The 23,134-nt window shown below is 39.3% G+C and overlaps 1 protein-coding gene across 4 annotated transcripts in view; it reads left to right on the top strand.

The window, feature by feature from the left end:
* LOC137320851 (transcription factor TFIIIB component B'' homolog) overlaps positions 1-18,567 on the top strand; it is an 80,517-nt gene extending 61,950 nt beyond the window's left edge. For all 4 annotated transcript variants that reach the window (XM_067982753.1, XM_067982754.1, XM_067982752.1 and 1 more), the window contains 7 exons: positions 445-637; positions 2,060-2,336; positions 3,145-3,187; positions 4,453-4,608; positions 5,218-5,638; positions 14,165-14,417; positions 15,778-18,567. In XM_067982753.1, the coding sequence (XP_067838854.1) occupies positions 445-637; positions 2,060-2,336; positions 3,145-3,187; positions 4,453-4,608; positions 5,218-5,638; positions 14,165-14,417; positions 15,778-15,933 (1,499 nt within the window). In that variant the 3' untranslated portion in view covers positions 15,934-18,567. The remainder of the gene's footprint in view (positions 1-444; positions 638-2,059; positions 2,337-3,144; positions 3,188-4,452; positions 4,609-5,217; positions 5,639-14,164; positions 14,418-15,777) is intronic.
* The last annotated feature ends 4,567 nt before the right edge of the window (positions 18,568-23,134 follow it).

Below are 23,134 nucleotides of genomic sequence, written 5' to 3'. Positions count from 1 at the left end.
GTTCCAAGCTTGTTCCTAGATGATGTCCTCAGTGTTTATTAAAAATGTTCAACACCAACAGTAGAAACAGAAAAAATAGTAAGGGTCCTTGATGGATGAACTCATTCATGCAAATTGGTAGAGGATTGTCTTGTATTAAGTCTTTTTAAGGCAGCCTGTGTTTTCAGACAAATGGTCATGGTGGTCCTTAAGTGATTCAGGATGGTGAATAATGAGAGCTTTTATTATTTTCTCTGTGGGCCAAGACTGGATGGATTGACAGCTGTGTAGCTATGTGACTACCTCATTGTGCCAGTAACATTTGTCTTGTGGCCCCTTTTCAGAAACCCAGTAATACATCAGTCTTGTGGCCTCTGTTCAAAAATTATAAGGCCAATTCCAAATGACTGCATGGCTTCGGTTGTGTTGCACTTCGAATTTAAATCCTCTGTGGTTATGTTTTAGAGAACTTGATGGCGATCGGAAGCCCGAAAGAAGAGACATTCATATTAACTTTAGTTGCGATCCCAGCCTCCTCCTTAACAGAGTACGATGCATCTTCCGCTTCCTTCATCCCTGTTTCAGAAGACACCTTAACAGTTGCTGAGCCAGTTGTACCCTCATCAATGGAAAATGTTGAAGTTACTGAGTCTGTGAGGTAAGGCCTCTATTTTCAGGATGTTCAATTTAAGACTGAATTTGAACTTACAGTAGAATTGAGTTCAAAGAAAAGTTACACTAAGAACAAATTATTTAAATACTACACACACAAAAAATCATAAAATATGGAGTATTTCTGTAAAATATGGTCAGTAGATACTTATGAAACAGTGGTATGTGAGAATGAGCTGGATTGATCATCCTCTGATTAATGTTAACCCTCCCTGTAGAGAAGCATCCATCTTCCGTTCAGTTCCTTCTCTAATCGCTCAGGTGAAATATATAAGACTCACTATATGGGGTGTTGTAACCAGAAAAATAGCTATCTTTGTTTCACAGTTTAAACAAAATAGTTTCATCAAAGAACTTGTGTAACAATTAATATCCAAGGGACTGGTTGCAGGTTTTGTTACATTGTTTGATTTAAAATAAATAAAATATATATCTTTGCTTCTAGGTAGATTAAAGGGATAGTGTGCCTTTACCAACACTGAAGATGACTCTGGCTAGAGAAATTCTTTAGAGTCAATATATTATCTTTATTAATTGAAGAAGGTGGCTAGGGAATGGCTGCTGTAGCGGTTAGAACAAGTGTACATATGTGGCTATACTCCCTGGCCATCTCACTCACAAAGACCAGGCGACTTAGTTTTATTTCCACTTTACTTTCCTGTTCGTTGGTTTGTCATGGTTGAATTTCCTAGGCTTGGAAAAGGTTGTTTTTGGCACTGTTTCCTTCTTGGTGGCTAAATCCCAAATTTGAATACCAAGATCTGACTGTATCAGTAGCAAGTGATCAATGTAAATTAATGGGAACATTTATTATTATTATTATTATTATTATTATTAGTGGCCCATGGTGCCCCATATGCACCCTTGTGGCCCTCAAAGGCAGAAGAAAGCTTGGGCACGCCTAAGTTGGAACACTGCCCTCTCATTTCTAGTGTTAGAGTTTACGTCTAGTTGAGATTGATGGGATGAAAGCATCCTCTCCCTCTTGGCTGACAGTATCCTATACGAATTGAGTTTGGGCAATCTCAACCTGGTTCCAATTGAGCATTGGGCCATTGAAGAAAACTACCCATATATATGTTCCATATAGTGTTAGGAGGAGAAAGCAGGGCAGTGGGATTAGTTTTGGATTGCTATGGGAAGTGGAAAACTTCACACTAGTGAAGTATGTGCCACTCTCAGAAGCAGGGGCTAAGGTGCATTTTGTGTCAGCAGTGGAGCTTTACTCTGCACCTGCTGGTGATATGCCTGAGTTGCGTGTGCTTCATGCTGACCCCTGATTGTAAGAGTAAGAAATGTTCCATCCTTTAGCATTAATATTCTCTACCTTGAGAAGCGCAAATATTTCACCAAAAATACATATTTAAAGTACTAGATCTTATTTCAATTATTATGTTCCTGCATGCAGCTCTGAACCGTTAATGGAGGCACCTGCTGTACCCACTGTGTCCGAATCAGTGCCACTTATAAAAAGTTTACAACAACAATGGAGCTTAAATAAGCCAACGTCGAATATAGGACAAATGGATAGAAAAAGGAAAGCTCACAGTTTGATTGATGATCAAGATGCTTCTGTTGCTAAGAAGAGTCTGACGATTCCATCAACTGATGAGCGATCCAGAGAATATGCTCTACAAACTGAAGAAACTACTTCGTCAAATTTAGCTACCTGTATTTCACCTGAGGTAGGTCTTTATTTCTATTGTTTTATATTTTGACTCTGCAGACTTGCAGGGTAGACTTGATCTGCACTGTAGTTCATTGATGCAGTGTGCAAAATAGGGCTGCAGGCACTACTGTGAAGTGCCTGGCCAAATTTACTCCAGCATATTTTTAATTAGTTATTTTCCTCCTTCAGTCTGTGTAGACTTGTGCCTCTGCTGCTGAGAGAGTGGGTGATTGGCCTCATCCCATATATCTGCTACTTCTCTGCATCACCACCCAAGTTGAATTACCCTGTCCAATTGTGCTCCGCTACCCCCCCGTCCCCCCCCCCCTGTCCCCCACTCCTCCACTGTTTGGGAGATGTCACAGTGTCTGCTCCCAGCTTGGTGTACCTCGGATCAGGGATTGAGCAATGTGGGGAATTAAATTTGCGTCATTCTATGGCACTTAGTGCTCAGCATCACTACGCTGTAACGTCCCAGCAATTTTAACTTCAGTAATAAGAGTCCAAGTAACTAGCTGCTGAGTTCCTTCTTCTACGGTAATACTGTTCCAAGAAGGGGTTATCCACTTGAGCACTGGTAAAGGACAAAGATTACTCTAGTGGAAAGTTTTGGATCATTTACCTCTGGATCTGATACTAGGTATAAAGAAGAAAAAATATGATTCTTCAGTACTATTGTGTGATGACTTAATGAGCACAAAATAACAAGTTAATTTTAACAGTCTGCCAAATGCTACAACACATGTCAGTTTCTTAATACGAATGTGTCCCAAACAGTTCCTCTCATTGAGCACTATAATTCTTCGATGTTGTCTTTTGCACAGGACTGTCCAGCAACTTCAACAACTGGTATATTAAGTAATTATGGTAAGTGCATTTTTTCATATGCAGTACTATAGTGGCAGTATTTGTGCATGCTTGTCAGTAATTGTATAAATTCCCTTATTTTCATTTCTCCCTCCTTTTGCTAGAAAACCAGAAGGAGGAGGGATTATATTATGGCTGATTCAGTCTGTCTGTGAACTCTAACCTTTCTTCTCAATATCTTCGAAAACTTTCTCAAGATTTTGAATAAATTCCATTTCCATTTAAAAGACTCTTGAATAATTTGGAAAATGTTTGAATCGTCTTATAATTTGTGCACATTAAGATTAATGGAACGGAAATCAGGCGGGCTCTATTAAGAATGTGGGATGCTCGCCATCCAGTTTTCCTCTGCTCTGCGCCCAGCTGATGCTTTAAAAGCAGGATCTCAAGTTGAAAATCTCCCCCCGTTTCACCTGAGTAATATCATTTATTTTTCTAATTTTCGCCAAACTTGTCAACGGTTTCCTCTCATCGTGCTCTAGGTTTTATTTGGGGGAAAAAGGGTACACTAGAATGTGTAAGCATTTTATACTTGAATGCATCGGGCTTAACAGATATTTTTCCATGTGTGATCAAAGGCTTGCTTTCATTTGATATGAGGAAAATTGGAGACTGTAACTAAGTATAATGATGTGCACATAAATGTCAATTCGTGACCTCAATAACTTGGATTTTATTAAATTTTAGACACTTGGAAGTTGCATTGGCTCAAGTAACAAAATCAAGTTGTTTTAATTACTGCACTTCATTTGTGCATATTTAGTTATTAACTAAATCCTCAAATACCCAAAGTTTTAACAACAGTATAAATTATGTATTTAACAATAGATTGCAAACACTGAATTAATATAAATGTACTTTGAACCCCAAACCATAAAAGTGCCCAAAGATTTTCATGCTAGGGCTGCATTTCTTAAGATTGGTCTTTTTTGGGTACAGTGACACTTGTATGTATTTCCATGGCATTCCATAACAGGGCTTTTGTGGGTGGAGAGAATCGAATTTTGAGATTGATGCTCTGATTTAGATGGATAGATCTTGCTTTTGAAAAATAAAATGTTTGCAGCAAATGTCCTGAGTTTGGAGTTTATAGTAGCTTCTAATTAAAATGCCGTCAAAATCCAAGATATAATGTTTATCACCAAAGTTTTAAAATGTTAACTTCCAAACTGTGCAGACACTCTCTTCTCAAGTTTGCCTGAGCCCATATTTAAGCTTAACCAAATATGACCAATTTTGAAAGTATTCTGATTTGTTCCTCAAAGATGTTGCTCAAATGAGTCTTCCATCAGAATCTTCTGAAAGCTTCACATCGACTGCCTTGGATAATGTAGTAGCCTCTATTCCTGTTGAAGAAGCAGTTGCGACACATTCCATATCTGCTGACGAAATGAAAAAGTCTGCATCGGTGATAAGGAGAGGTACGTGGCTAATTTCACATTGAATTACTTTCATGGTATTTCTGCGTGGTGAGCACACTTAGAGAAATGGGTTTACATAACTCACTTCTTGTACTTCAGCAGTAAATGAAGCAAAATATATAGTTAACAGCAGTCTTCATCCTGGCCTTTTCCTCTGGGTTATATTGAATAGTTGGAGAATCACACTTGAGATCCATATATTCTCTCATTATATCTGCTCAACTTAGTTCCCCCTCCTCAACAAAAAAAAAATTGGAAATAAGGAAACTTTCTGTGAGTGTCAAGCTCCTGATAACCACCAGTGTCAATTGGATCAGTCTGTTCAGAGACTGAGAATGGTCTGTAATCTTTGTTTTATTGCAGTCTCTATTCATTTGATAATTAGCTCTGGCATAGCTGCCTGTTTCACTCATAGTTTACTGATTTCTATTACCCTTCAGAGTGCATCAACAACTAATTTTAGGATCATTTTGATCATATTTACTATTGTGAAGTAGTTACGTGATGTTTTGTACAGATTAGGGTGTACAGTCCTTGTGTTTTCAATCCTCAGTTTAAAAATGAGATTCTTTCTTAGTTTATTCTAACTTGGATCTTTATGCTTTCTAGGTAAACTCACTGTGAAACCCAATTTTTCAACAAAGAGAGCTACATCCAATTCTGAGACCAGTCTCTCAGCTGGAAACAAAAACACTCTGAAACTTTCAAGAACTCCAAGAAATACACCTTCTCCTCGGGTCTCTGAGAAAAGTTTACAAGCTGAACCAGCCTGTAATTCATCAGTTGTTATGAACTCTGCACAACAGGAGCCAGAATCTGTGTACCACAACCACGGTCAAACTGATGCACCAGAGACAGCAGCTGCCACTGAATCAGTACATTCCTCTACAGACACTACAGATACAGACGCTAGCACAGCAGCAGATACAAACACGGGCACAGCAGCAGATACAGTTGCTAGCACTGTAGCAGAACAATCTGAAATGAGTGTACAAAATACAGTTCCCACTTCTAGTACAAGTCTAACAAGGTAAAATTGGAAAAAATATGATTTGCATGAGAACTGGTTTAAAAAGCACCTCAGTAAGGAAATATGGAGATCAGTAGCTACCCCTTCTTACACATTCAAAGAACAGCTTCAGACTCCTATTCGCAAGATCACTTGGACAAGTTTCCATTTTATATATCTTTGACTCATTTGGAGTTCAAATTTCCCATGTTTACTAATTTCAGCAAAAAGTAGAAGTGAGTTTAAAAGTTCTATTTCAGCACTTTTTACTCTAGTTTTTCATTGAAGTTAGCAGAGAGAGAAATTTCAGCTCTTTAGTCCTTAAAAGTGGACTTTTGTTTTAAAAAAATTGAGTTTTTACTATGTGTACAGGACACCTTTCTTACCCAGTATGTTAAAAGCCCAACAAGAGAGGAAGCACTGCTGGATCTAGTAATGGGAAATGAACCAGAACAGATAAGAGAAGTAAGCGTAGGGGAACATCTAGGCAATAGCGATCACAGCATAATCAGTTTTAAGATAAAGATTGAGAAGAACATAAGTAAGACAAAGACCAAAGTAATAAATTAGAAGAAAGCTGATTTTAAGGGGATGAAAATGAAATTAGGGATAATAAACTGGAAAAATTTACTGACAAACAAAGATGTAGAACAGCAATGAGAACCATTTAAAACAGTGATCAATAGAGAAGAAGAAAAATATATCCCACTAAAAAGCAAGAACAAACTAGCCACTAATGACACACCATATGGACTTCCAAAAGGCATTTGATAAAGTGCTGCATAATAGGCTTGTCATCAAAGTTGAAGCCCATGGAATAAAAGGGACAACAGCAGCATGGATACGAAATTGGCTAAGTGACAGGAAACAGAGAGTAGTGGTGAACAGTTGTTTTTCGGACTGGAGGGAGGAATACAGTGATGTTCCCCAGGGGTCGGTACTAGGACCACCACTTTTCTTGATATAAATGGTGTACAGGGCACAATTTCAAAACTTGCAGATAACACAAAACTTGAAAGTATCGTGAACAGTGAGGAGGATAGTCATAGACTTCAAGAGGACATAGACAGGCCGGCGGAATGGGCGGACACGTGGCAGATGAAATTTAACGCAGAAAAGTGTGAAGTGATGCATTTTGGTAGGAAGAACAAGGAGAGGCAATATAAACTAAAGGGTACAATTCTAAATGGGATGCAGGAACTGAGAGATCTGGGAGTGCATAAATCATTCAAGGTGGCAGGGCAGGTTGAGAAAGCGGTTTAAAAAAGCATACGGAATCTTGGGCTTTATAATTAGAGGCATAGGGTACAAAAGCAATGAGGTTATGATGAACCTTTATAAAAGGTTATGATGAACTTGTATAAAACTCTGGTTCGGCCACAACTGGAGTATTGTGTCCAGTTCTGAGCACCGCACTTTTGGAAGGAACCTTAGAGAGGGTGCAGAAGAGATTTACTAGAATGATTCCAGGGATGAGGGACTTCAGTTACGTGGATAGACTGGAGAAGTTGGGGTTGTTCTTCTTGGAGCAGAGAAGGTTGAGAGGAGATTTGATAGAGGTATTCAAAATCATGAAGGGCCTAGACAGAGTAGATAGAGAGAAACTATTCCCATTGGCATAAGGGTCGAGAACCAGAGGACATAGATTTAAGGTGATTGGCAAGAGAATCCTTCATGCTAAAGGGATCACGGGATATGGGGAAAAAGCGGGAACAGGGTACTGAGTGAGACGATCAGCCATGATCATTTTGAATGGCACAGCAGGCCCAAAGGGCCGAATGGCCTACTCTTGCTCCTATTTTCTATGTTTAGAACCAAAAGCGACATGAGGAAAAGCTTTTTTTTACATAGCAAGTGGTTATGATCTGGGATGCTTTGCCTGAAAGGGTGGTGGAGACTGATTCATTTATAGCTTTCAAAAGGGAATTGGATAAGTACTTGAAGGAAATAAAATTGCAGAGCTACAGGGATAGGGCAGGGGAGCGGGACTAGCTGGATTGCTCTTGCAGAAAGCCGGCAAGGACTCAACGGGCTGAATGGCCTCCTTCTGTGCTGAAACCATTCTATGATTCTATGAAACCATGAATGAATACAGAAATAAGGGCAAAATTGAAACTATAGAGAAAGACATACACTAAGTACGTGGACAACAAAGGAGTGGATGACAAAAGGGAATATGAAAAGGTTAGGAAAGAAGTAAAAAAAAAAATTAGGAAGGCAAAGAGAAACTATGAAATTAAAATAGGAACATAGGAACAGGAGTAGATGCCCAGAACTGCCCACAGTACTCCAGGTATGGTCTAAACAGGGTTTTGTATAGCTGCAGCATAACTTCTGCCCCCTTGTACTCTAGTCCACTAGATATAAAGGCCAGCATTCCATTAGCCTTATTGATTATTTTCTGCACCTGTTCATGACACTTATGTGTTCTATATGTTCATGACACAAAATATCAAGGAACATTAAAATAGTAAAGCATTTTACAGACCCATAAATAACAAAAGATAAATCAGGATAGGGATAGAGCCACTAAGGGATACACATGATAAACTCACAGGTACTGACAGCGAAATGGCAGAAATATTAAATAAATTACATTTGCCTTAGTATTTACCAGGGGGACTAACATGGTGGGCAAGACATTTGAAGAAGAGATCAAAAAAGATATAAAGACATTTAAGATAGAAAGGGGAGAAATGCAATAGATCGCGTTACATTGAAACTACAGCACAGAAACAGGCAATTCGGACCAACTGGTCCATGCTGGTGTTTATGTTCCACACGATCCTACTTCATCCAACCCCATCAGGACACCCTTCTATTCCTTTCTCCATCCTTATCTAGCTTCCCCTTAAATTCATAGGAACATAGGAACAGGAGTAGGCCATTCAGCCCCTCGTGCCTGTTCCGCCATTTGATAAGATCATGGCTGATCTGTGATCTAGCTCCATATACCTGCCTTTGGCCCATATCCCTTAATACTTTTGATTGCCAAAAAGCTATCTATCTCAGATTTAAATTTAGCAATTGAGCTAGTATCAATTGCCGTTTGTGGAAGAGAGTTCCAAACTTCTACCACCCTTTGTGTGTAGAAATGTTTTCTAATCTCGCTGCTGAAAGGTCTGGCTCTAATTTTTAGACTGTGCCCCCTACTCCTAAAATCCCCAACCAGTGGAAATAGTTTCTTTCTTTCCACCCTATCCGTTTCCCTTAATATCTTATAAACTTCGATCAGATCACCCCTTAACCTTCTAAACTCCAGAGAATTCAACCCCAATTTGTGTAATCTCTCCTCGTAACTTAACCCTTGAAGTCCGGGTATCATTCTAGTGGACCTACGCTGCACTCCCTCCAAGGCCAATATGTCCTTCCGAAGGTGCGGTGCCCAGAACTGCTCACAGTACTCCAGGTGTGGTCTAAGCAGGGTTTTGTATAGCTGCAGCATAACTTCTGCCCCCTTGTAATCTAGTCCTCTAGATATAAAAGCCAGCATTCCATTAGCCTTCTTGATTATTTTCTGCACCTTTTCATGACACTTCAATGATCTATGTACCTGAACCCCTAAGTCCCTTTGGACATCCACTGTTTTTAACTTTTTACCATTTAGAAAGTACCCTGTTCTATCCTTTTTTGATCCAAAATGGATGACCTCACATTTGTCTACATTGAATTTCATTTGCCACAGTTTTGCCCATTCACCTAATCTATCAATATAAGAACATAAGAAATAGGAGCAGGAGTAGGCCAATCGGCCCCTCGAGCCTGCTCCGCCATTCAATAAGATCATGGCTGATCTGATCCTAACCTCAAATCGAAATTCATGTCCAATTTCCTGCCCGCTCCCCGTAACCCCTAATTCCCTTTACTTCTAGGAAACTGTCTATTTCTGTTTTAAATTTATTTAATGATGTAGCTTCCACAGCTACAATATCGCTTTGTAATTTTATGTTTTCATCTACACTGCTTACAATGCCACCAATTTTTGTGTCATCAGCAAACTTAGATATGATACTTTCTATGCCTTCATCTAAGTCATTAATAAATATTGTGAATAATTGAGGCCCCAAGACAGATCCCTGCGGGACTCCACTAGTCACATCCTGCCAATGTGAGTACCTACCCATTATCCCTACTCTCTGTCGCCTTTCGCTCAGCCAACTTCCTAACCAAGCCCGTACTTTTCCCTCGATTCCATGAGCTTCTATCTTAGCTAACAGTCTCTAATGTGGGACTTTATCAAATGCCTTCTGGAAGTCCATATAAATAATATCCATTGACATTCCCCTGTCCACTACTTTAGTCACCTCTTCAAAAAACTCAATCAGGTTTGTCAGGCACGACCTACCTTTCACAAATCCATGCTGGCTCTCTCTGATTAACTGAAAATTCTCGAGGTGTTCAGTCACCCTATCCTTAATTATAGACTCCAGCATTTTCCCCACAACAGATGTTAGGCTAACTGGTCTATAATTCCCTGGTTTCCCTCTCTCTCCTTTCTTAAAAAGTGGAGTGACGTGCAATTTTCCAATCTAGAGGGACAGTTCCTGAATCTAGAGAACTTTGGAAGATTATAGTTAGGGCATCTGCAATGTGCTCACCTACTTCCTTTAAAACCCTGGGATGGAAACCATCTGGTCCTGGGGATTTGTCACTCTTTAGTGCTCTTATTTTCTTCATTACTGTTGCTTTACTTATGTTAATTTTATTGAGTCCCTGTCCCCGATTCAATATTAGTTTTCTTGGGATTTCCGGCATGCTATCCTCTTTTTCTACTGTAAATACTGATGTAAAGTAATCGTTCAACATGTCCGCCATTTCCCCATTGTCAATGATAATATCCCCACTTTCAGTTTTTAAGGGGCCAACGCTGCTCCTGACCACCCTCTTTTTCCTAATATAACTATAAAAGTTCTTCATATTGGTTTTGATATCCCTTGCAAGTTTCTTTTCATACTCTCTTTTTGTAGCTCTTACTATCTGTTTCGTGACCCTTTGTTGATCTTTGAATCTTCCCCATTCGCCAAGATCTGTGTCATTTTTTGCCTTTTTGTATGCCCTTTCCTTATGTCTTATACTGTCCCTTACCTCTTTAGTTGTCCATGGCTGATTTTTTTTGGCAAGTAGAGTTCTTGCCCCTATGCGATCATCTATGCTAGTCACCTCAACTACTCCTTGTGGTAGCGTGTTCCACATTTTTACCACTCTGGGTAAATAAGTTTCTCCTGAATTCCCTATAGGATTTATTAGTGACTATTTTATATTTATGACCTCTAGTTTTGGACTCCCCCACAAGTGGAAAAATTTTCTCTACGTCTATCTTATCAAACCCTAACATTATCTTAAAGACCTCTATCAGGTCTTTCTAGAGAAAAGAGGCAGTGTGTTCAGTCTTTCCTGATGAGGATATCCTCTCAGTTCTGGTATCATCCTTGTTAATCTTTTTTGCATCCTTTCCAATGCCTCTGTATCCTTTCTATAATATGGAGACCAGAGGGCTGTGGATGCTGAGTCGTTGAGTATATTCAAGGCTGAAATAGATATATTTTTGGACTCTAGGGGAATCAAGGGATCTGGGGATCGGAGTTGAGGTTGAAGATCAGCCTTGATCTGATCGAATGGTGGAGCAGGCTCGAGGGGCCGTATGGCCTACTCCAGCTCCTATTTCTTATGTTCTTAGAACTGTGCACAATACCTTTAAGTGTGGTCTAACAAAGGTTCTATATATGTTTAACATAACTTCTTTGCTTTTCAATTTTATCCCTCTGAACCCTAGTGCTTGATTTGCCTTTTTTATGGCATTATTAATCTGCGGCGCTACTTTTAGTGATTTGTGTAACTGTATCCCTAGACCCCTTTGCTCCTCTATCCTGTTCAGACTCTTATTATCCAAGCAGTATGTGGCCTCCTTATTCTTCGTAGCAAAATGCACCACCTCACACTTATCTATATTGAAATTAATTTGCCAATTACACACCCATTCTGCAAGTTTAATTAATGTCCTTTTGCATTTTGACGCATTCTTCCTTTGTATTAACTAATATATTTGGATTTTCAAAAAGTCTTTGATAAGGTTCCGCAGAGTAGACTCATGACTAAGGTCAGAGCATGTGGAGTTGGGACAAGTAGCAGAATGGATAGCAAGCTGGCTACAAAACAGAAAACAGAGAGTAGGGGTTAAAGGTAGTTACTCAGACTGGCAAAGGTGAGAAATGGTGTTCCATAAGGATTGGTGCTGGGACCACTGTTGTTTACCATTTACATAAAAGATTTGGACTTGGGAATCGGAAATACAATTTTAAAATTTGCAGACGACGCCAAATTGGGGGGTATAGTTAATACTGAGGAGGACTGCAACAAAATACAGGAAGACATTAATAAACTTGCAGAATGGTTGTGTAATTGGCAAATTAATTTCAATGTGAAGTGGTACATTTTGGTAGGAAGAATAAGGAGGCCACATAATCCTTGGAAAATAAGAGTCTGAATGGGGTTGAGGGATCTGGGGGTACAGATACACAAATCACTAAAAGTAGCGATGCAGATCAATAAAGCCTTTAAAAAAGCAAACAAAGCACCGGGTTTCATTTCTAGGGGGATAGAATTGAAAAGTAGGGAAGTTATGTTAAATTTGTAAAGAACCTTGGTTAGACCACACTTCGAGTAATGTGAACAGTTCTGGTCTCCATATTATAAGAAGTATATAGAGGCAGTGGAGAAGGTGCAAAAAAGATTTACTGGGATGATACCAGAACTGAGAGGTTATACCTATCGGGAAAGATTGAACAGGCTGGGGTTCTTTTCTCTGGAAAAGAGAAGGCTGAGGGGTGACCTGTTAGAGGTCTTTAAGATTGTGAAAGGATTTGATGTAGAGAGGATGTTTCCACTTGCGAGGGAGATCAGAACTAGGGGCCATAAATATAAGATAGTTACTAATAAATCCAATAGGTAATTCAGAAGAAACTTCTTTACCCAGAGAGTGGTTAGAATGTGGAATGCACTATCACAAGGAGTAGTTGAGGCGACTAGCATTGATGCATTTACGGGGAAGCTAGATAAACACACGTGGGAGAAAGGAATAGATGGATATGTTGATGGGGTTAGGTGAAGAAGGGTGGGAGGAGGCTCATGTGGAGCATAAACACTGGCATGGACCTGTTGGGCTCAATGGCCTGTTTCTTTGCTGTACATTCTTTGTAATTCTATTTAGGAAAAAAAACTATTCAGGAAAAAAAACTAAAACTGATTTTAAAGAACAATGATGAACTTTTTGATCCTCTACCACCCCACCCCCCACTAATTGTATTTAAAAGAAGAGTTCTGTATTTGCTCTGTGAGTACTTGATGTGAACACTACATGGCAAAGTAGAACAGCATGCTCCATTCCCAGTATTGACAACACTTGCCTTGAGCACAATAAAACCCCAAAATTGTTTCCGTCCCTGCCACAAATAAACAGTTAGTGCTAATATCATTGGCTTTGAGGTTAGTGAAACCCATAGCATGAAGAAGCTAAATTTACATCAATAAAGACAGAACTTTTAATCATGTTTTTCCATAATCGTTTGTTTTAATTCGGCTCCTCACGCTTTTGGGCTCAGTATTTTCTCCTGGATAGTTTCTCCAGTAGTATCATCAGCTCTTATTGTTTAATATAAAAAAAATCCAAAAGTTTATTGATAAATTCTTTCTAGATTTTGATTTTTGAAAAGGGCTAAGACTCCTCTTAAATTCTGGTGAAGTCATTGGTGAAGAATTGTATAGCTACCTCTTGATTATCTGTAGCTTATTCCACAAGTTTTATTAACCATTGGGAGTTTATTTTTGCGGTTTATTGGTATAGAAGTTTTGATTTTTAAAAAAAAAAGTTCTGCCTGACTTCCTAATTTTTAATTTGTGTGCAAATAGTGAACAAATTGCCTGAGTCAACCTTCTTTTAGGTCACTTCAAAATCTTCTCTTTCTAAAGAAGACATGCCAACTTCTTCATCCTTTCCTCATAATTTAAATGCTTGTTATCTGGAATCACCTTGGTTGCTCGTGTATGTATCTTTTCCAGGGCAGTGATATCTTTCCTATGATTAAGTGCTAACCAGTGACTGTACAGTAACAGTACTTCTTTCAGTTTGTAGTCAATCCCTCTGCTAAAGAAATGTCACACCTTATTTGCTTTTCTTCTTACAGCAACCAAGCACTGGGTTGACGGTCAGTCTTCAGACTGTCGCATTCTTGTTACAGATACAAAGCAGTGTTTTTTTAAAAAAACAATTGTTTCCTGCTGTACCTTTTGATGAAAAGCCACGGATTTACAACCAGCTGCCAATAAAGAGAAACAATTGTCTTCTAATGATCTAAGGATTTATCTAAAAGGAATTTGTCTGTAATTGACCACAGGGATGTGGATGTTTATAACAATTTGGCCACGTGGCTTTAAAACGACATAGCTCCAGTGAACAACTTTTTTCAACTTTTATCTACTCCGGTCCTCCCACAATACAATTAAAGAAATCTAACCGTTCATCAATAATAATTAACTTTCTGTTTTTAACAGGCCAGGGCGTAAACCTCGAGGATTTTTATCCTTTATATCTAAAAAGTCCTCTGAGTGTGAAAGTGAAACAAAAACCCAACGGACGAAATGTCAGAAGCCCCGCATGAGTCTCCCACGGTTTGCTGGCAAAAGGCCAATCCCATCTGGGGAAGATGCTGAAGAAACTAAAGCAAGCAGCTCTCCTCCTGCAAAAAGGAAATCATGTGAAAAGCCAAGTGGGAGCCAACCCGACACCAGAACTGCCCCAACTAAAGTGAGTTACCATTCTATTTTTAACTTTTATCCCCTCTGGGCTATTTAAGTGGGTTTGTTGATATCAACAAAATAATTATTCTTCATTTGGTTACCTTCTGTTTCCTATAGTGCAAGCCAGTTTGGGGGGCTGAAACATAATATTGTTTAAGGTGCATGAGTGTTGTGTGTTCAATTACTCCCTTTAAACCCCCCTCTACCCCTGTAATCAACAAAAAAATCATTGGCTTCTGGCCATTTATGTAAGTAAAATTTTTATTTGTTTGAAATGTCCGAGTGTGAGGGTTTTCTTTCTAGGTCTGAGACCTTTGATTTGTTTCCTTGCTAGGAAATTTTTCTCAAGCTTCACTCTATCACACAGTAAACATACATACAGTGGATGTTGCAGGCTTTTTTCAAACCAACTTTATTCTTTAAATATGCATGAAATTTTAAGTTTACATTATCCTTAAGTTCCTACAGTGTTCGTTCAAGTGCAGCACCTTGTTTATAATGACAATAGGGAGCAAACTAATCAGTGGGTGACGGTTGATTAAGTTAATTACATTTATTCTGAATAGAGTGATACATGCTCTTGACAGAACCAAATGACCACATTTTTAGTGGTGAGAATGCATGGCTGCCACAAGTCTCCCAACCCTACTGCTTAGTGGTTTTAGTGATGCTTAACTTGAAATGAGCTTTTTGTTTTAACATTATAAAATGTTATTTTAAAAACTGTACTAGTGTGCTGAAGGCTGGCAGTTCATTAGTATAGGAGCTTGATTTAAAGTTTGGTTAAAATGCCAAGATGTAACTGGACTAGCGGTGCCATTTTTTTCCGCCAGCACGTTCCTCCATTATCTTTCCGCCAGCACGTTCCTCCATTATCTTTCCAGTTGTGAACTCAGTCCCCTATAAAAGCAGGGTAGCTACTAAACAAGAAGTCCTCTCCAGATCAAGATAACTGAAATATTAAGAATCTCGTGCCTCAATTCTCACGATTTGAAAGGTGTATTTCAACCTCCCGTGTCAATCCCCAGCTGTGTGGGTGAGCAAGTGACTTTGCATCTGCCTCTGCCAATTGCTAAGAGTTGAGCCAAAGAAGTCTGGGATGACTGATCCTTTATTTTAAATGCAGCCTCTCAGCTTGGGAAATAGCAAGCCTTCACTTGGCGTTTTCCTGTTCGTCTGATTCAGATCAGGAGCTTTGCCTGTGAGGTAACTGTGTCCCATTTTTCTGTGAGGGAACGTGTTTGTACATCAAAATGTTTTGCACTGTCCCATAAACAAGCGCTTTCTCAAATTTGTCAGCATTTCTAGTAAAGAGGCCAATTTTGAATGCTTCACATGTTATTAGTTATATCCATGTCTCTCTGCAGGTGATATGTAACTCATCATTGCAGAGTTGGCAGTCGGAGTCTTACACAGAGGAGGCCTGCTGTGCAGTGGAACAGGACACAGAACAGACACTGCCAACAAGAGTTGCTGAATATTTCTTCAGTGACATCTTCACAGAAGTGGATGAGCAAGAGTGAAGAAGAAAAATAGTTGTCAAGTTGCATATTTTATTGGTGCTGGTACATCACAGAATAGTGTGATTAGTTCATGGCTTAATCACAGAGGAAAAGTGATATATGGACACGTATAGGCCTTGTTTCCTTTTACTGGGTTTTTTTTTGCACTGAGAACTCCTATAAAAATACTTCTCTTTAGTGATATTAATGTGGATACAGAAAATGTTGGGCAGCCACTTTATAATATTAGCCTTTCTTGGTAGCAAATATCAAGATTTTACAGGACAATTTATTGTAACGAGGTTTTTCTTTTCAACTTTACAGTCATTAAAAATAACTGCTGTTTTACCATTCTCTTAATATAAGTTCATTAACTCTACGATAAATTGATGTTTCATCCATGCAACCCAGCAGTTGTGTACAATATTGAAGAATCTTCAATACAAATCTCCTTGAATCTAAATAACTCCTTTGTTATAAAGGATGAATTTGTCCAATTGGAGGGCACAGTTGAAAGTGGGCAACTTGATTTTCATGCTGATGTAATTTTTTTCTTACAGAAAGGGGCATATCAAATGTGTGCTTACCCATGTTTCTGTTTATTTCATGAACAACCACAATTTGGTATTGGCTTTCAATGAAGAGTACACATGTATAAATTACAAGCTCAAACTATTGCACTTTAACATCCAAGTAATTAATTAGGATCACTTCTTAAATATGGAATCTAGAATCCAAAATACTAATAGATTATGATATATTTTGACAATTACTTTCAGCAGACTACTTTTTTTTCCTAAAGAAAAATTATTTGAATGGATATTTTTGGTTAAGACAATTTGAAATACATCATATTGAAGCAATAAATAGTGGAAACCAAACCAAAAAAAACATGATACAGAAAAAAATACAAATGTACATGGTCTAATTGAAAAGGGTAAACTGTATTGATGAAGTAATTCATTGGCATCTAAGCTGTCAGAAGTGTGAGTTTTGTCAGTTCTTGGATGAAAATTTTATATGGTGGGTAGCGGCTGGGTATGTTTGTGCACAAATTATTATACAAGTGGCTGAGTATTATAATACCTGATTCCTAAGGTGTGTTTTAAACAAATTACTTAGGACCTTACTCAGAAAATTGCCCTCAGTGTTGAATTTACAATATCCTTGGACTTTCCTCACTTACAACATTGGTGTAATAATGAGGATTACACATGGTTTGGTGAGCATCTCTGAAAGTAAGGATCTTTCCCTTCATTACCTCTTTTGTCCTTCTAAGAATGTGCCTTGTCCAGCAAGCACATTCATAACTCAGATTCAAGGGTGTAAAATTTGTTGCTTGAAGTTGCTATTCCTTTTAAAATTTCAGTATGATTGCTGAACATTTGAGTGACAGATCAGAAAGAAACACTTGCAAGTTTGGACGTGAAACATATCTTCACTGACAGCCGAATTTTAATATTTTCAATCATTGATTTAAGTGTAAAGTTGCAGTGGACTGGGATTTATTTGCATGTCATACATGTCAACAATGAGATACACAAAAGTTTTCTTTTTGTGAAATTACCTGCATTTGCATATAAAATACACAAAAGATTACTTTTAGATCTTCATCCATGTGTTAAATGAGAAAGTAGTTTTGGTTAAATGGATTTTTTTCAAACTCCTTTTAGAAACTTGCATTTTTTGAAATATTCTGTTAAATATGTACCTTTAGTTAACATTATGGACATGTGCTGTTAATCGAACTGTCTTTTAATGCAGGATTCATTAATCACATTTGCAGATAATTTATCTCACTTTTTGTATATGAATTGTTATTTAAGATAGTCCTACTCAGGTGGCTTTAATATTTTTGACTTAAAAATGGGGGGAAAAATGAGGGATGCAGAAATTCTTTTGAACTAATTAAAATGTGAGTCTGTTATACTGTAACTGACCCAGCTGTATGTAATCCATGCTGTAGAATGTTGATGTTTGGGACAGACTATCTTCAAAGTACTATCTCACATTTGATATAATCCAAAGGGAGGACAGAAGCCCATTGTAAATCCAACATTTCATGTTGTGGGTCAAGGTTCCAGTTTTGGTTGTAAATAAAACTCATATTTGTGTGTAATAAATGTTCTAGCTTTTTGGCTAAGCTAGGATGGAGACGAGAAATGGTCTTTCAGCCATGACCATCTTGTCTTGCATCTTGGTAATTAATCTCTGGAACAACTTGAGTGTCAGAAACTCCATGAAAGATCTGTGGCAAATTCTGACTGTTAATTGGACATGTAGCATTGGGAGCTGTGCCAAAGTGTTGAGAGAAACTCAAAAACCGGAGGTAAATAACAAGTTAATGATGTAAAACTTCACAAATAATGCTAATACATGTGGCAACGCACAAAAAAATGTTTTTAAATTTAGCTTGTCCCTCAGTAAGCAGTTGGGTCAATCGCACAAGCCAGCACTCTGCATATATGTAAATTAATGTTGTGGTATTGTGTTCACTTGGTTGCAAATATGTATGTAGTTATTTACTGAATGACTAACTCCAGTATCATTTCAGCATCTTCCTTGTTTGGAAGGAACATTACAGTATTATTGCATAGATGGATTCATCTGTGGGCTGCTTGTAAATTCTGTAAATAAAAATTCTTATATAATTTCTCTGATTGCTTCTATTTGATATATTACTGAGGTTTGGAGTTTTCCCAAACTTGATGAGACACACCCAGGCCCTTTCTTATGACAGGTTCCTATACTAGGTAAACATCAGTGTTTGTCTCCCAACATTCACAACTTTGAGGTGTTCCAACTCATGAAGCTAGTTTGTGAATACAGTATGGCAAATATAGCCTCATCAGTGATCAAAGCTACATACTTTGTTTTGCCTTAATCAAATGTCTTTGAGATGTATCCCAGTATGTAATAGCCTTTTGATAAGAGTTTCATGTTGACTGGATACTTCTAGTAAATGGTATGCACATCAAAAATGTTTTGCTTTTCCATTATTGTTAAGGACAACCCACCATCATGGATGTTTCGTGTTTCCACTACATGACAAATAGCATTCATATCTTTATTAAAGTCCAGCTACCATTCCTTAGCCCATCCACTTAATTTATGAATAGTGTGAATTGCAGGACATCCATAATAGCCTCTGAAAGTCCACTCATAACTACCCCTGTCCTCCAATATAGCTTTTCCATTTATCATTATTTCTTGCTTTTCGTTTTCAATCCAGGGGTCCCTCTTGTCCTCACCTTCCACCCCACCAGCCTCCACATTCAATGTATCATCCTCCGCCATATCCAGCGCAATCCCACCACCAAACACATCTTCCCCTCCCCTTTCAGTATTCCAAAGGGACTGCTCCCTCCGCGACACCCTGGTCCACTCTTCCATCACCCCCAACACCCGTTCTCCTCCCCAAGGCACCTTCCCATGCGAGTGCAGGAGATGCAACACCTGCTCCTTCAGCTCCTCCCTTCCTACCGTCCAGGGCCCCAAACACTCCTTCTAGGTGAAACAGCGGTTTTCTTGTACATCTTTAAATTTAGTATACTGTGTCCGCTGCACACAATGCGGTCTCCTCTACATCGGGGAGAGCAAACGCAGACTGGGTGATCGTTTTGCTGAACACCTCCGCTCTGTCCGCAAGCGTGACCCTGCCCTGCCGGGCGCTTGCCATTTTAATTCCCCGTCCCACTCCTACTCTGACCTCTCTGTCCTCGGCCTCTTACACTGTTCCAATGAAGCTCAACGTAAGCTTGAGGAACAGCACCTCATCTTTCGTTCAGACACTTTACAACCTTCTGGACTCAACACTGATTTCAAAAACTTCAGATCGTAACCACTGCTCCCATTTTTTCAGTCAGCTAGTGCTGGTAATGGTTCTGCTGCTGCCATTTACAGCTACTCCTAATCCATCTTTTGTTTCTTAACCCATCCCATTACCACCTTCCTTGCCTTGGACCATCATCCCTTTTGTCATTTAATCACTCGTGCCCTCTACCCTATGTTCTTTCCTCTCCTCCCTCCCCCGCTTTCCCTGGCTCTGTACTTGCTTAAAAACTTTAACTCTTTTAGCATCTTCCAGTTCTGACGAAAGGTCTTCGACCTGAAATATTAACTCTGTTTCTTTCTCCACAGATGCTGCCTGACTTGCTGAGCTTCTACAGCATTTTCTGTTTTTATTTCAGATTTCCAGCATCTGCAGTATTTTGCTTTTGATTTAGCTAATTTGTTGTTAGTTCCAGGAGTGAAGCAGTCTAGGTTTGGCTCATCCAGTCCTGTGAGAGTTTGGCATATTCTGTTGGGGTATGGTGAGTTTCTTGCAGAAAGCCCATTTCTGATTCTTCATTTTTAAGATAACATCGAATTTTGTTTCCTCTTAATTGGGTTGTTGAGCCTTCTGATGTTCTGGGTTATTATTATGATGTGAGCCATACTGGAAATAAATTTGATTCAGTAATCAGATACTGATTTAAGGGCACTCGTAAGGTGGAATGTGAACAACAAGTTTGTAAGTCAGGATTTGTAACTTAGCAGGGAACAGCATCCTATAGGTAATGACTTAGTTCTAGAGAGTAACCTTAATGTCATCGGAGGCCTTGCACCTCTATAATATTTCCGGGGAAGAGGCCGGTGAACACTGAAGTGTACCGATCATATAGGCAGTCAGTCATATATTAATTTCTTTCTTGGCTCTGGCTCCGGTTATGATGATTTCCTTGGATTGGAAGCTGCGTATTCACATTGCAAATATTCTGGGGTGTTCTGGATCAGAATGAATCTGCTAAGTCTCCTCCATGTGCTCTGTTAGGTCAGTTTTATTGATGAGGTCCTGCAGAGAATGTAGGATGTTCTGGATTAATGCAACAAGTCAACTTTTTTTCCAGGCCTTTGGGGATGCTAAAAATATGAATATTGTTGACATGACCTTGCTTTTCATGGCTGTCTCCCTCTTTGTTGCTAATTCCTGGTCTCTGACCTTGCGGTAGAACACTTTGGCTCTTAGCTCTACTAGAACATAAGAACATAAGAAATTGGAGCAGGAGTAGGCCAATCGGCCCCTCGAGCCTGCTCCGCCATTCAATAAGATCATGGCTGATCTGATCCCAACCACAAATCTAAAGAACACAAGAAGTCGGAGCAGGACCCGGCCACATAGCCCCTGGGCCCTCTCCGCCACCCACAGGGCATTGACCGATCCGAACTCAGCTTCATGTCCAATTTCCTGCCCGCTCCCCATAACCCCTAATTCCCTTTACTTCTAGGAAACTGTCTATTTCTGTTTTAAATTTATCTAATGATGTAGCTTCCACAGCTTCCTGGGGCAGCAAATTCCACAGACCTACCACCCTCTGAGTGAAGAAGTTTCTCCTCATCTCAGTTTTGAAAGAGCAGCCCCTTATTCTAAGATTATGCCCCCTAGTTCTAGTTTCACCCATCTTTGGGAACATCCTTACTGCATCCACCCGATCAAGACCCTTCACAATCTTATATGTTTCAATAAGATCGCCTCTCATTCTTCTGAACTCCAATGAGTAGAGTCCCAATCTACTCAACCTCTCCTCATATGTCTGCCCCCTCATCCCCGGGATTAACCGAGTGAACCTTCTTTGTACTGCCTCGAGAGCAAGTATGTCTTTTCTTAAGTATGGAGACCAAAACTGTATGCAGTATTCCAGGTGCGGTCTCACCAATACCTTATATAACTGCAGCAATACCTCCTTGTTTTTATATTCTATCCCCCTAGCAATAAAAGCCAACATTCCGTTGGCTTTCTTGATCACCTGCTGCACCTGCATACCAACTTTTTGATTTTCTTGCACTAGGACCCCCAGATCCCTTTGTACTGCAGTACTTTCCAGTCTCTCGCCATTAAGAAAATAACTTGCTCTCTGATTTTTCCTGCCAAAGTGCATAACCTCACATTTTCCAATATTATATTGCATCTGCCAAATCTCCGCCCACTCACCCAGCCTGTCTATATCCCCTTGCAGGTTTTTTATGTCCTCCTCACTCTCTACTTTCCCTCCCATCTTTGTATCATCTGCAAATTTTGATATGTTGCACTCGGTCCCCTCCTCCAAATCGTTAATATAGATTGTAAAGAGTTGGGGACCCAGCACCGACCCCTGTGGAACACCACTGGTTACTGGTTGCCAGTCCGAAAATGAACCATTTATCCCAACTCTCTGCTTCCTGTTCGATAACCAATCCTCCACCCATGCCAGAATATTACCCCCAATCCCGTGATTTTTTATCTTAAGTAATAATCTTTTATGTGGCACCTTGTCGAATGCCTTCTGGAAGTCTAAATACACTACGTCCACTGGTTCCCCTTTATCCACCCTATACGTTATATCCTCGAAGAACTCAAGCAAATTTGTCAGACATGACTTCCCCTTCATAAAGCCATGCTGACTTTGTCCTATTAAATTATGCTTATCTAAATGTTCCGTTACTGTCTCCTTAATAATAGACTCCAAAATTTTACCCACCACAGATGTTAAGCTAACTGGCCTATAATTTCCAGCCTTCTGCCTACTACCCTTTTTAAATAACGGTGTTACATTAGCAGTTTTCCAATCTGCCGGGACCTCTCCTGAGTCCAGGGAATTTTGGAAAACTATCACCAAAGCATCCACAATCCCTACTGCCACTTCCCTCAAGACCCTAGAATGGAAGCCATCAGGTCCAGGGGATTTATCCGCCTTGAGTCCCATTATTTTACTGAGTACCATCTCCTGAGTGATTTTAATCGTATTTAGCTCCTCCCCCCCGAGAGTCCCCTGTTTGTCCAGTGTTGGGATATTCTTAGTGTCCTCTACTGTAAAGACTGAAACAAAATATTTGTTCAGCATTTTTGCCATCTCCATGTTTCCCACCATTAATTTCCCGGTCTCATCCTCTAAGGGACCTATGTTTGCCTTAGCCACCCTTTTTCTTTTTATATAACTATAGAAACTCTTGCTATCTGTTTTTATATTTTTTGCTAATTTCTTTTCATAATCTAACTTCCCTTTCTTAATCAATCCTTTAGTTACTTTTTGCTGTCTTTTGAAGAATTCCCAATCTTCTATCCTCCCACTAAGTTTGGCTACCTTATATGTCCTTGTTTTTAGTCGGATACTATCCTTGATTTCTTTACTTAGCCACGGATGGCTGTCATTTCTTTTACACCCTTTTTTCCTCAGTGGAATATATTTATTTTGAAAGTTGTAAA

Source organism: Heptranchias perlo, chromosome 4, assembly GCF_035084215.1.
Source record: "Heptranchias perlo isolate sHepPer1 chromosome 4, sHepPer1.hap1, whole genome shotgun sequence".
NCBI lineage: Eukaryota > Metazoa > Chordata > Chondrichthyes > Hexanchiformes > Hexanchidae > Heptranchias > Heptranchias perlo.
This window is presented reverse-complemented; position numbering and strand designations above follow the sequence as displayed.